Source organism: Perna viridis, chromosome 7 (genome assembly GCF_037379345.1).
Source record: "Perna viridis isolate PV_CMFRI_1.1 ecotype Kerala chromosome 7, ASM3737934v1, whole genome shotgun sequence".
In the NCBI taxonomy this organism is placed as follows: domain Eukaryota; kingdom Metazoa; phylum Mollusca; class Bivalvia; order Mytilida; family Mytilidae; genus Perna; species Perna viridis.
The window spans coordinates 17,280,859-17,295,198 of NC_142451.1; the positions used below are offsets into that span (position 1 = coordinate 17,280,859).

Consider the following 14,340-nt stretch of genomic DNA (forward strand, 5'->3'; position numbering starts at 1 on the left):
TATATTTATTGTCTTGCAAGACAAAAAATCTACTTGATAAATTTGTATGCATGTGACTTTTGGTGACCTTAATCTGCGCATGTGCTGTAAGAGTCACTTCTTTAATAACAAATCTGATTGCAAAGTGAAAGTGGTTATCCATTGGCTAGAAATTCCATGGACACAAGCCGTAAAAGGAAAAAGTTGGAATAAAACACAAGGATCCTTTTGAAATTTATGTATTGTGATATCATGTTGCTCAAACATGGTCATTATTTATCTGAAAACTTATCAAGAAATAGATGAAATGAAATGAAAACATTACACATGCTATATTTTTTTACCAAGGTTAAAGTATTTTTAACCCAGGTGAATGTGCTGTCTGCAATCTTCAGAAGTAAGGCGAAAATTAATTAAATCAGAGCTGTCAATCTTCTCTGATAAAAAAAACAACATTATTCTGTAGGCATTATCGACACTTATTGCTTCAATTGTATTACTACGAACTTATTTCTTTGAATCAGCAAAATTCAGTAGAATCAAAACTGAACGAATTTGGCAGCTAATGCAGCTTTAAGTATTTTATGACAATTTCAACAAACCTTTGATATTTGTGGCTAAAGCCTTATATGTGGGTGCAAAATGGACACAATGACCACACCAGCTGTTGTAAAACTCTATAATCCAGGCGGTATTCGTTCCAAGAACAGCATTCTGAAAATATTCCCCAGTAAGAATAACGACGTCGTCGTTCGTTTTGTACAGACCTTCATCAGCTAAACAATTTGAAAATACAATAAAAAGTGAAATAAACTTCAAGAGAGGCATAGTTCTTCATCGTTCTTTCATCGAAATTGTGATGTATTGGTTTTGCACGTCAGCTCGAACAGTTCCACTCGGAACAGGGGATGTTCGGAAACAATCACTCGGAACAAAAACCAAATAAGGAAAGATTAAAATGTTTAAGTACAATTCGGACCCGTATCATAATTTCACAGTTGAACCAATGAGCATCTTGTTGGACTTCTCGTGATTCCATATGTAAATATACATTTTTATCATTAAATTAGTATTTTTTATAAGTAAATCTAAAGGCAAAAAATACCATAAATGCCATATTACAAAATTTAGACAAGACCCCTTTTCAGGGGATCCCGGAGAGTCAGGGACCATTCGATATAATATCAGATTACAGGGCCGGAGCAAATGTACTGGCCAAATAGTTTTTTATTACACCCTCTTACAGCTGGGCATAAATATTTTTTTTTTAGAATTGTACAGGTGCTGGACAGGAACTTTTATTTTTGCATTGAAATGTTAAAATAATGAAAAATCAACAAAAATGTAAGTATGTATGCAAGAATAGTAGGCATAGAGTTTTATTTAACTTGCATGCACTGAAGTTTATTGATGTATTTGAGGTATATATCTGGATGCATAAACAGTTCCAACAATAAAGATTAAATAGATGGTATTTGAAATATGTAAAATATCTTACAGGCAACTAGTTTTCTGCTTTGACAGTTGCAGGGGCTGTATGCTGGATGGTCTGCTGGGAAGGTAGATATTTTGAAGTTGGATGAAAAAAAGCAACGATCCAGTACCTCGAAAAATATTGAACTGTTCCTGTTTGGGTAATTTTTTCCCCTACAGAAATGAGATGTAAAGTGGAGTTTAGTGTCGGCATGACAAAAGTAAATGTGACTATGTTATTCATTCCGGCAAAATAGCCTACAACAGTATATTGACAAAGAGAGAGAATGAGAAAAAATTGTTGATAAACATAATGGGGTATCTTTAAGAGTAATCAAGGGATCCAACGTTATAGCGGTAATCAGAAAAATGCAATCAAGGGACAAAGACCAGACATGGAAAACAGACATACACAATAAAGAAAATAAAGTAACTAAAATCATACATACAAAGTAACAAAAGCAAATGAGTAACTCGGACTCCACTAAAAACTGGGAGAAAGGACCAGGTGCATCGGTAGGGTAAGCGTCCTCTGCTTGAAAAATGAAAAGAAACAAAACAAACAGGTATAATTATTACAATACATATTTTGGTTAAATGGCTAGACTGTGCTGTTACTTTCTACAGTTTCCTTAAATAAGAAATCTGGTTAAACATGTTTTATACAAAAATTACTTGATACATAAGTAAAATTTTATTCCATTTAAACTATATATTTTTACGTCTTTTCAATTTATTCCCAAAATTGACAAGACTAAAAAATAAGTTCTTATGTGACAATTGCATTTCGGCTCCAACAAAATTTTAATGTACACAGTATATAGTTTTATCAGTTTTAATTCAGATTTACAGTATTTTAATTAAGAATAGAAGGAGGTGTAGAAAGTTATGAGGATTATCAGTGAGGAAGTGCTCACCATTCCATAGCACAAAACTATATCAATAACATCATTTCTAAAACCTGTATCAACTTAATTGACTGGTGAAATTCTATATAAGACTCGTTATACTTTGAAGAAAATTTATAAAGAAACTGTGAAAATATAGTACCAAGAGGGTTAATTTGCCGGGGTGTAAAGGACTACAGTACATTGAATCACTGCCAATGCAGATTCAATAGAGACTCTAACATGTATGTAACTGCTGTTTTATATATAGTCCCAAATTTGAAAAAAAAATCGCTAAACAGGTATTTTTCACATACCAATGCCTGGAGAGGTTGGAGCTCATTTTCATTTACGTATAGCTGAATTAATTTTCTTATGTCTGTTTTATTGCACTTGTGGATCAGTTTCTGAATATTTCCCTATACCCTTTGTATTTCAAATTAGATGTCTGTATTTTATTATTTTCTGTTCCTAATGTTTGTTGTTCTTTTTTTCTGTGTAGGTAAGTTAATTGATGGTGTTTTATTGACACTGGCAATTCTTTCTTCATTGCCTTGTGTTTATCTAGAACATGACAAAAATACATTGTACATGTAATATCCCTTCCGTTTGCCAGTGCCCCCCCCCTGCACACCACGGGGAAGTGGAAGTAGGATTTGAGTTATGTCCACTAAAACCAATGTATATGTTATTTATTGTTCACAAAACACGATAAATCGATAAATAACACTAAAATCAAGCAATATAAAATCTGAAAGTTTGATTTTTACACGATTTACAAGTTGATAACAGGCTGAGCTCTGTATGCTTCACATACTCGTATCGGCTTATATCATCTGTCCAATACAGATTCTGAATATCTCAGACTCTCATTTACTGAACATTGGATTTCTTACTTCAGTTCATACCATCGGACGCGTTGATGCTCTTCAGACCGTTGTATGTCTAGGTACCTCTGGTCTTTTCTAAGAAATTCAAAATGTTCGGATGGTGATTGTAGAAAAGACCACTGAATTGACCGTAATTGACTCGCTACAGTTCGTTGTCCGTTTAACATTAAGATTTGGCTTGGACCTAATTACCGGAGGATAACGCGATGTTGCCTCTGTGTAGTTATGAACAATATAGTCTTTTTCATCAATCAATTCCAGAAATTTATTTCAATTTTATCAATTATTTCATTGATAATTGACGTCGCTGAATATTATAATTGCACAAAACAGATGTCGCTGAAATGCTATAAGCAATTACTCAAAAAATAAAGGTCGCTGGAGTGATAGTCGCTGAATCGATGATGTCAATGAATGTATACGCGCCCGGCCTGTCTTTGGCAGTCACCCGTATCTACTATTAATAGTTTTACAGCATGCATCAAGTGTGATTTTGGGAATTAAAGGATAAAATTCTTTTATTACAGAAAAAGGCGGTGAAAATGTGCAAGGTTACACATAGAGCAAAGGTAATGATGTTTTCTCTAATTCATTTATGATTTATATTGCAGTTTTTGTGTTGTTGTGGCACAGATGAGTCAGTTCCACATAGGTGGTTTCAACAGCTAGTACATTATAAGGTGGACTAAACCACAAACCATTTGGCTTCCATGCACCAAACAAATAGACAAAAGAGTGCAAAGACCAATTTAGTAGGAAAAATAACTTAAAACATGACAACAAGAGTTCATTTTGTAATTAACCGACAATTAACAACTATAACAACGGCTTCTGTATCAAAATCATATCACTTCTTTTCTTTTTTCGTCTGTTTTCATCAGACAACATGCCGAGATAAAACCCATCACCTGCAAAGAAAATACAGAAATATCTTTGAAATGTTATAAACACCACTTTAGTTAAAACGACTGCCCTATGTTTTGGATGCAAAGAAAAGAGAAAAACACACAGCGCCGCCATACGCAGCAGAAACATTCACCATTCATCTTTAAATAGAAGCTGTTATTTTTATTTCTTTAAGGGGAGCCTCTTAAAACAAGCAGATTGATTAATGACGAGCCAATCAAATATGTTGAACTAAAAACGTTGGTTTATCGTTGCAATAAGTTTCAAATCCATTTCGCAAGTCCTGGCTTTGATGAATTCCAAGGCACCTGTTTCGAGAAAAAAAAAAGATGTTGCACGATACGTCATTCTAAGAATACCACACTCAACCACTTCTGTCAAACTTGGAATAGGAGGACACGGAACAAAGGCAAGCTCTAGGTCTACATTAAATTACCTGAAGACCAATAATGCCACCACAGATTCCCACCATAATGTAAAAATATTTCATAAATTCTTCTTTTAATGCTTCGTAACAACCCTGAAATGAACACCATATACAAAGTTCAATTACTTTTGCCGTGACATTATATCATTTCTAAAGGCAGGGTATCCGCGTTTGATTTGATCATGTTACGTAAATCGAGCACAGTGAACTATCTTGTGTACATGTATGTCAACACACAAAAAATTGTTTTACTATCTTCCAAACCAAATAGTCGAAAATGTATTAGACAAAAACAACTGGCTAAGCCTACTTATAAGCGGCGGATCCAGGGGATGTTTTTGTTAATTTTGTGGAACACTTGGGTAAAATGAGCAAATAACAGCCTGGAATCCCCTTCTTAAAATCTCTAGACCTGCGCCAGCTGAAATAAAGATCATACTTGAGTGTGTGAAGATGCTTGAGTAACAGGACACTGGTTATCAGTCATTGAGTTGATGAACGTCGTCATGTCATCGGGAAAGGCGTCGGTGTTGGAAAACTCACAGCATGTCAGCGGAATAACAGCTGTCGCCGAGACGTACGAACCTCCGCTTTGGTAGGCGTACGTCGTATTCCATGTTGATATTGAGGCGTATTCTGTAGCGTTAACTACACCACAACATTTGAACTGAAATAAAACATAGTTGATATATTTCCAGCCGAAAAGGGAAACTGAAGTATCCCCCCACAAAAAAAAAAAAAAAAAAAAAAAAAAAAAAAAAAAAAAAAAAAAAAAAAAAAAAAAAAAATGGTCGTAAATGTATGAACAAAACACGAGAGCATAAACATTTTTTATTACCTACCCTAGTCCTTAATTACAGGAAAATATTCGTATTTCATGGCAATAGAAATATCTTTTTCTTGTGTTCCGTAATAAATCTTTTTTCGGTTAATTTACCGTTCCATGTTTTGTCGTGTTTGTCTTTCTTGGCTTCATTCATTGTTTTTCGTTTGTTTTTATCTTTTTCACGCACCCTTTATACAGCAAATCTTCGTCATTGAAATGAAGTATAATAACATTTACCATTATTTGAGCAACATCAAAAGCTAAACTGATTGCGTTAGAAGTTGAGTATGGTCCTATATAATTATCGTTCAGCATGGTCTGTAAGTTGTCTTTGGCATAGGTTTCCAGCTGTAATTAATACCATGAATAACACTTTTGATTAAATTTTGAAATTATGAACCTCTATGACATATCCTGAATGAAATCAAAATAATACATATACATGGTATAACTTATGGCGTTCATGTTGCACATTTAATTGGGTTGAAGACTTAATATTGCAAATAAAAGATACGAATGTAATTTGACTCGAATTTTCAAATATCTTACTTTCAGGAAACATAAAATTACTCCAGGAGCGGATCAAGGAGGATTCTGGTGGTTGTTCCTCTCTTTGTTTAAGAATTTGGTTCAAATTGTGCAGAGTTTGGGCAAAAATTAGCAAAATAATAATCTGGACCCTTTATTATAAATTTCTTGCTTGGAACCCCCTCATTTTGTGAATTTTTAGATCCGTATTATGTCCTTACCTTATCTTTGTAGATGAATAGTAAAACACCAGCAGCAATTTCCAACAGTATCATCAAACCAATGATGGTAACATACTGAAATAATTATATTTCAACAATAACCAAACCATATAAACCAAAGACCAAAATTATAAATCAGACACTTGTCCGGTACACAATCGTCTACCTCGCAATTAAATTTTACTTGGTGTATTGGATAGACACATCATATTACATTTGAAGTGAATGAATGACTTAAAAAGTAGAAAAAAATATAGGCATGCCCTAAAAATCGTCTTTTTTTAGACACAAAGTTTATAAAACTTTTGCAAAATCTTAGATAACATACAGTTTTAAAGACCTAGAATATCAAACGAGTCATTCGAAACAGTTTCAAGTTTTGACAACACCTTTTTTTTCTTTTTCTTTCTCTCTGAATAAATTTTTAGAGCCTACATGTAGATTTATGGCAAGCCAAAGTGGACAAAAAAGGTATTTTCTAATATTAAAAAATGATTTTTTAATACTACAAATTCATTTTCTAATATTACGAATTAGATTGACTATATAATATTAAAAAACGATTTTTTAATATTAGAAATTGATTTTCTAATTAGAAAAAGGACTTCTTGTATTCAATTACGATTTTTTAATTCTAGAAAATCATTTTGTAATATTAAAATATGTGACTGATTTTGCAATATTGCAAAGTGATTTTCTAATATTTCAAAGTCATTTTCTAATAATACAAACTCATTTTCTAATATTACATATTCAATTTGTAATATTACAAAATGTGTGATATTTTATAATATTACTAAATCAGAAATTTGTAATATTAGAAAATGAATTTTTAATATTATGAAATGAATTTGTAATATTAGAAAATGAATTTTTAATATTATGAAATGAATTTCTAATATTAAAAAAATGATTTTGTAATATTAGAAATTCACTTTCTAATATTACAAAATATTGATTTTTGTCCACTTTGGCTCGCCATATAGATTTATTCTATGCTGTTTTTATTGAAACTTACTTATAGACAAAATTTAAAGAGAGGTGATTCTGTACTCAATGAGAAAAATATTAGAAATAGACCCCTTTGTGTTAACTGTAAACCACTCGATGAGCATGCACAGAGCATGCTCAATACACACTTCCGCGAGGAAAATTCTTTTGTTCTACCAAAGCACTACCTCGCGGAAGTGTATACTGAGGATGCTCATTAACTTACCACAAAAGGGTCTATCAAAGAAAATCGAAACATGACATAAAAATGAGTTTGTTCTCCCTTTTCTACTTCTATTATTTTTAATGTCGTTGATATTCATTTGATCAAATAAAACATATGGTATAATTAAAAAACGAAAGTTAAGTTTTGGTGAAGTATAAACTTTTGATGGAATGGGGTTGAATTCAACGCCTATCCTTTTTTACTTTCGTTTATCGAAAACAAAAAAAAAAACGTTATTTTTCATTACGTAATTGCATTACAGTTTGTACCTTTTAAAGTACACCATTTTACGTCTTTTCCACTTGCAAGTTTTTGAAAGTGGTTTATGAGTTGTTTTATAGTTTCCTTTTTAAAATTTTTATTATCCTTGTAAATGTTTAGATAAATAATTGCACAAGAGATATCCCCCTACTGAATGAGGAACTTTAAACTTAGTAACAAATAAACAAAACAGTGTTTGTAGGACAGCAATTATCTACAACACTTAGAAGAATTAAAAACTGACCCAATATTTCACTTTAAATATGGGTTGACAAAAGTCACGATCTCGGCTAATAGCGTGTTATTGGTTCTTCAAATTTTTAAGGCACGTCACAGTTATCGTTTTTTTCGTAGACTAACAGATAATGAGAACATCTGTAGGCGTTTACTAGTATATTCACAAGGGAACCTTAGTTCCTGGTCTACCCCAGTCCTTGTAACTTTTGTACATAGAATACTGCGCTGTTTCCACCAGTCATGAGTTTTGCTACATTTTATCATTTGAATTCTCGATATCGATATCGATTTGTATATCGAATAGAAACATTACTTTGTTTGGTCCTCTAACACAGTTTTCTTGGTCTTCAAGTATTGAATATCTTTTCTTTGTTTTCTAAGACTTCATTATCATAGTAAACAAAGATTTTTTTACAGTCAACTACAGCTGTTCTATAGAATTACGTTATAATTCACTTTAATTTTGAAGTTTGGTATTTACCTGAACTACTTACTATTCTTAGAAGACATTTATTCTTCAAACAAGCTCCACAACAACCAAAAAATGAGATAATGACAATAAAAGCTCCAGTAGCTATAAGTATATAGGCAGTCTTCTCCAATAACGATGGTACATCAAGAGAATCGACGTCGACAACACCTTCCGTCGCACTTCGTGCTAAAATCAGTATGTCGTTTTTGGCAACAAGTACGTATATTCCTCCTGCCACACACCCAGCACCAAACATCTTAAATAGAAAAAATCTTTTAAATTGTTACAATAGAATGTATAAAGGGGGCTAGTAACGATAACGTTACCCTCCATCCACATGCAGTCCCGTGAGGAACAAAACGGGGTGGGGTAGGGCTGATCAAACCCTTGTGCCCAACTAGAAATTACGTTTTGCTGTTTGTCGTTCAGCTTGTTTCTGAACCGGTCAATTGAAAATAATAAGACATATTCAACGTAAAACAGATTCTTTTCACACAAAACCATTTAGCTTATTATGTCCTTTACATGCCCTCTCTTCAGTGTAAATGCTCAGGATTAATACGCGATATACATGTACGCAAAAAAATACAAATGAAAAATTCATTTACTTACCAGGAAAAACATTCCAAACGTTATTAGGAAGCATTTCGACAATCCATCACAGCACCCCATAACTAAAGTCTACACGCCAACACAAGCTGCTACAATATCCTAAAATTTAAGAATGGGTTATATATATGTGAATTTTTGCAATAACAAACATAGAATATTAAGATGAGACATAAAATTGAAGACCCTTTTAAAATTATATAATGCCGTTCCGGTCTACCATGCCATTTGTATAATTCAGACATAGGGATTTACCCGATAAGATAAACCAAAATTATAATCCTTTTACAATTTTTAGTTTTGTGTTATTCTCACTTTGTCATTACGCATTTCATTGTATGTCACAACACGTTACATTTATTCCAGCTTTATTTTGTTCTCTAACTGCCTTTTAATACTATTTAATATTTTTTCTTGCAATGTAAAACATTGTCCGTAAAGGTCAGAAGCTTGAATATTTCAATAATCTTATATGCCGACACCCTTTCTAAAAATGGAGAAAAGAGCATTGAAAAAAAAATATGTTGATATTTGTTTACAATTTCAACAAGAAATAAAACACTTTAATAATACAGTCCTACCTATTTCTAATGTTGTATATATCCCAAGTCCTATTCCTCTGCGAAAAGTATAGCTGTATACTATCAAGTCATTGGTCAAAATCCCCCTTTAAGTCGACATGAAAACAAGTTCCCAGTTAGATATGATCTCATACAATACAAGTTTCCCATAAATAAACAGCTTTCGAATTTGATATTAATATACTAGATAATATAACAATAAATTCAACTCCTTCAATTTGATGTTTATCTATGAGATATAAAATAAGTAAAAGGCAATAATTGTAGCTCTGACGTACTTGATGTATATCCTCTGACCCCTCAATATCATCCGGATATCTACATGAAAATTTTGGCAAAAATAGCAAATTGTGGCAAAAAAAAAATTATTAAGTTCTGGATCGGAACCTGTACTCTCCCACTTGAAAAATTTTTGGATGGGGTTTCTCAATTTATACTCATATGATACAATTGAGAAACCCCTACATTTACAATTATCATACTTTCTTTTATCATTTATGATCACAGAATTTCTTTATGAAAGGAAATTTAATGTAAGAATAATCATGGGAACCAAGATTCTAGTGGAAACCAAAATAATGTAATCCAGGGACAAAGACCAGACATGGAAAACAAACACACAACAAGGAACATAAAATAACCAAAATGATACATACAAAGTAACAAAAGTTAATGAGCAACTCGAACTCCACTTAAAACTGGAAACATGGACCAGATGCACCGGTAGGGTAAGCGTCCTTTTCTTTTCTAGAAACACCCCCAGAGTCGCTCATAAATGTCAAGTCCAGGGTAGACGAAAGAGGAAAGGAAAACTATGATACATTGAATAAATCAGTTTTCATGGTGCAGATGGATACACCGTAACGATCCACGAGTTCATGAAGACGACCATAAAACTTCTGTAGTGATGACTTCAATCTTGTAGCAACATAACCTTGTCATAGAGTTTGGTCAATAGTTTTCCTTCACCATCGATATCTAAGTGTAGGTCAAGGTATGAGGCTGACTTCACAGTGTCAGTAGTATCCTTTATCTCAAGTTCTTTGGGGTAGATGCCATGTACAAAATCCCCGAATCTATGATTGGTTAATGATAATACGTCATTTGTGGGGGAAACTGAGATTAACAACGTTCATTCATCTGGATCAGATCAGCTATAAAGTCAGTCTCATAAAGAGTGAAGGAATAGCCCAGAAAATAGTGGAGCACAATTTGTTCCAATTGGAATGCCGACCGTTTGTTGAAAACACACTTGACAAATATGTTGTCGATAAAAAATTCCAGTATTTTGAAAATTTCTTCTGCGGTATATTTGGAAGTTGATTTGGAATCGATTTTAATAAAGTACGAGGAATCCCTACCAAGAGCTATATATTTGTATCTAGGTGTATCGTTTTATTTTAGTGAGTACTATGTATGATATTTTTGAGTCGGGATTTTAACTGAGTATGTGGAATAGAAGTATAAAGAGCAAACTTGTAAAGCTGCACAGTATGGACACCACGTAATCATGATCATAATATGTCGAAAAGCACTAATGTGTACATTACAAAGGGTATAAAATGTGTGAAAAAGTACATTGCATTATCATAACACAAGAATTCATAACAGTTTAAGCAATATGTATCAGATGTGAAGCTGCATCTGCATATTCTACTGATCTCTCGGTCCTGTATAACCTTGTCTTGAGGATATCGAGTCGACTTCCGATCTCTCTGTACCTTCTCTTTTTGGGTAAATGTTTTCGACCAGCCCGGTATTGAAGTTGAGAGCGCGAGTCGATGGCTTCTTAGTGTTGCAGTAGCTTACTTATAATTGTATATGACGTGTTTGGGTGAGGGTGATTTGTGTCAGTCCCCTAGATGGTTCTCCTGTTAAAAAGTGGTTCCAAAGTTTGATTCCACCCAGTGAACGGTGACATAATCAGTGAATGGGATGTTGATCTCTGAGTTATCGATATTTTCCAAAATATTGAACCATACGTCTTCGACTGACTTTCAAGGAAGAGTGGTAGTAGCGGCCCGGCGAACAAAAAGGTCTTGAGACAATGTTTCTGCATGTGGGTTCCGCCAAGTACACTACTCTGAAAATATCAGATTTTCCTGAGCACTAAATAAAAGCGTGTGCATGATCATTTATTCAGCTTAATCATCTGCGAGAAGAAAGAGTTTCTGCCCATTCACTATTTACAACAATGTCTGCTACTGCTGTTGGTAGTACTGGAAGTGTCTTGAGTCTCTGATTACACACTTGATCCTTACAATGTATATGCTCCACTAGTTGTTGCGTGTCGTTCCATTCTCTGTCGTGTATTTTCACCAACTCTTCTTCATAGCTAGTTTGAATTGGGCTGGACTGGACTGGATTTTCATATTTTGCAACACATCGTTAACTTTAATCTGCATTCTGTCTGATGGGTGCTTGTGGTTGACAGTAAACTTGTTTGGAATGTTATTGCGTGTGTTTATGGTTGCTGGACAGTCAAGGTTTGGTTCGCATCGTTCTGCCATGACTTTGGTCTTTTATCGGTTCATTCCCATTTATTCAACTTTTTGAAATTTGAGATAATACATGTACAGGTAAAAATAAAAATGGGATAAATGAGACCAAAGGTAATTAAGAACAAAGGATTCTTAATTAGAGCTTGGGTTAGGTGCCTGTTGAATATGACAACTCTTAAAAATGCCTGGATATTTTTTCAGGATAGTTTTTCTGTATATCAATACTTTTTAATATATAAAGTAACCATCGGGTGATATATTAGTATGGATGCTTGGATGGTTAAATGCAATAATAAGGAAGTGTAATGAAAGCTTAGATTTATTATGTGTGATTATCACACAGAACCATTACAAATAATTAAAAGTGACAATTTTTCACATAAACATAAAGAAAATTTAAAAAATGTTTAATTTGGTCCAATTCATCATTGTATATTAAATTGGTTATCTGATTGACAATAACAACTAATTCATTTTTTATAAAATATAATATAAATGTTTTACACTTTAATTTTCATAAAATACATAGTTTTTATTCTTTTTTTTTTTCTTTTAAAAAAATCCCAAAAAGTTTGAAATTTTAATAAATTTTATTCAAATTTAATCAGTTTCATCATAAAATATTATATAAATGTTCTAAATTTTAATTTTCATAAAATGCTTAGTTTTTATATTCTCAAAAAATTTGAAATTTTAATCAATTTTAGCATATTTTCTTATTATGTAATAATATGTTCTATTTGATAAAAGTCGACTATAAAGAATTCACACACACATACATGTACATGTAATAAATTGACAATCTTGATATCATACCAATAAAAAAGTATCCAATCAACAAACTTTCAGAAAAGAGAATGCATTTCCAGGTTAAATAACAAAAAATATATCTAAAAAAAAAATGATGCGACTTATCACACGGGTTAATGTTACAAACTCGAATTTCGAGTCAAACTTTTAGTACTACCCGGAGATTTATCAAGCGGTGGTGTAAATTAGAAACAATTTTTGGTTTCCGGTGTAAACTACAAATGGATGAAGAAAGTTTAACGACGTCCCTTGAGCTTTATAACGCCCAGGTTGCTCCTAAATGATTTATTTTTTATTCTTGAATGCTTCTTTCACCGTATTATTCAGCAGGTGCAACCTGTATGAAAACGTAGTTAAATATATTGACATTATATGCCTTTTAATACAGTTTTACATTTATCACGTTAAACAATATTTTAAGATGTAAGCTATTAACACACAAATCTCTGTGTTACAAGTGACCTTCTTATCAGACTGAAATTTTGCACTCAGTGCTGGTGTTAACCACTGGCCACTTATCTCATTTTGTCGAAATTTCCTCTTAACCTGCAACCTAGTCCGAATTTCCTCTGCCGGCTCTGGCCATACAACCCTCCTCTTTTTTATTTGGATTTTGATATGTCGGGTTGGGTCAGAATGATGTGCCATAAAAAATGTTGGAGATTCAGCGGTACCGCAGAGTACTGCCCTTCAACCGCTTGTAACAACTTTTGTGTTGAAATTGTGCATGTCACACCTACCTAGTTCTATTCCGGAATCATTTTGCTGTATGCTGATACCATATTTGCTACAAAATTATATCTTTTATTGAAGTTTTGATACTTTTTCATGAGAGACCCTATTTTGTTTAAATTTTGAACTGTAATAGAGAGTAGGGGGAGTTTGTTACTTTTGGAATGGAATAGAGCAGAAACAATTTTTAAAACCAGAATCTAACAGAATATTTCAAAATTCCACTGAAAAATTACATGTCTGCTACCCTTCAGTTCCAAAAGTAACAAGCTCTGTTATTCTTAATTGATAATGACCTTTTGAAATATGACTTCCAGTTGTTTGGATACAACGCCTAAAAGAAAATATTTATGTTGTTATAACAAACATCGGCTGGTATGCGACTGCAACTGGGCAGTCGGTCTCATGTATATCATGTATTAGGAAGTAATGATACACATCGGACTTTGTATAACAACTGATCAGTTCTATCGATTTTTCTCCTTTTGTACCACTTGACAGCTTGTGCAACAGTATGATGTCATGATGTAAAGATTTATTTATGGTAATGTAATAAAAACCTTGGCCAACGTCAAAATTTGTGTTTCCAACGAAGGAGTTATTTTGCTATTTTTGACATATAAATTGGAGATTTATCTCTAAGGAAGTGATGTAGCATTCTTCTCATTGAGATACATAGGGATCAGTTAAACAATTCAAAACGGTGAGAAATGTGGTGACTCCCTATTTTGTTTCGCGTAAAATAATTTGTCCTTGATCATGAATTACATAATTAACAATACAC

General features: G+C 33.0%; 3 protein-coding genes across 5 annotated transcripts in view; 1 reads left to right on the forward strand and 2 right to left on the reverse strand.

Annotated features, from left to right (window-relative positions):
* LOC148611581 (sulfhydryl oxidase 1-like) overlaps positions 1-918 on the reverse strand; it is a 29,943-nt gene extending 29,025 nt beyond the window's left edge. For both annotated transcript variants that reach the window (XM_088592281.1, XM_088592280.1), the window contains exon 1: positions 582-918. In XM_088592281.1, the coding sequence (XP_088448407.1) occupies positions 582-807 (226 nt within the window). In that variant the 5' untranslated portion in view covers positions 808-918. The remainder of the gene's footprint in view (positions 1-581) is intronic.
* A 2,713-nt stretch (positions 919-3,631) lies between these two features.
* The window catches only part of LOC148611582 (zinc finger CCCH-type with G patch domain-containing protein-like), a 29,955-nt gene continuing 19,246 nt past the window's right edge, over positions 3,632-14,340 (forward strand). The window contains exon 1 of one of the 2 annotated variants that reach the window (XM_088592286.1): positions 3,632-3,798. In XM_088592286.1, coding sequence (XP_088448412.1) covers positions 3,772-3,798 — 27 coding nt within the window. In that variant the 5' untranslated portion in view covers positions 3,632-3,771. Of the gene's footprint in view, positions 3,799-13,000; positions 13,094-14,340 lie in introns of those variants that run through there. The other variant, XM_088592285.1, reaches the window with a different exon arrangement.
* Positions 3,963-9,671, reverse strand: LOC148611583 (CD63 antigen-like). Its single transcript, XM_088592290.1, has 8 exons — positions 9,514-9,671; positions 8,936-9,034; positions 8,346-8,579; positions 6,138-6,212; positions 5,626-5,736; positions 5,002-5,229; positions 4,572-4,655; positions 3,963-4,137 (listed from the first exon to the last, which is right to left on the reverse strand). The coding sequence occupies exons 2-8, from the start codon at positions 8,993-8,995 to the stop codon at positions 4,072-4,074; spliced, it is 858 nt and encodes a 285-aa protein (XP_088448416.1). The 5' UTR covers positions 8,996-9,034; positions 9,514-9,671; the 3' UTR covers positions 3,963-4,071.

Excerpts from the sequence above, each read along its gene's own strand:
- LOC148611583 (XM_088592290.1), bottom strand. The coding sequence starts at position 8,995 with ATGGGGTGCTGTGATGGATTGTCGAAATGCTTCCTAATAACGTTTGGA. Across the intron at positions 4,656-5,001 it reads AAGCATCTTCACACACTCAA|GGTTGTTACGAAGCATTAAA; the intron begins GTATGATCTTTA and ends TGTTCATTTCAG. Across the intron at positions 4,138-4,571 it reads GTGGCATTATTGGTCTTCAG|GTGATGGGTTTTATCTCGGC; the intron begins GTAATTTAATGT and ends TTTTCTTTGCAG.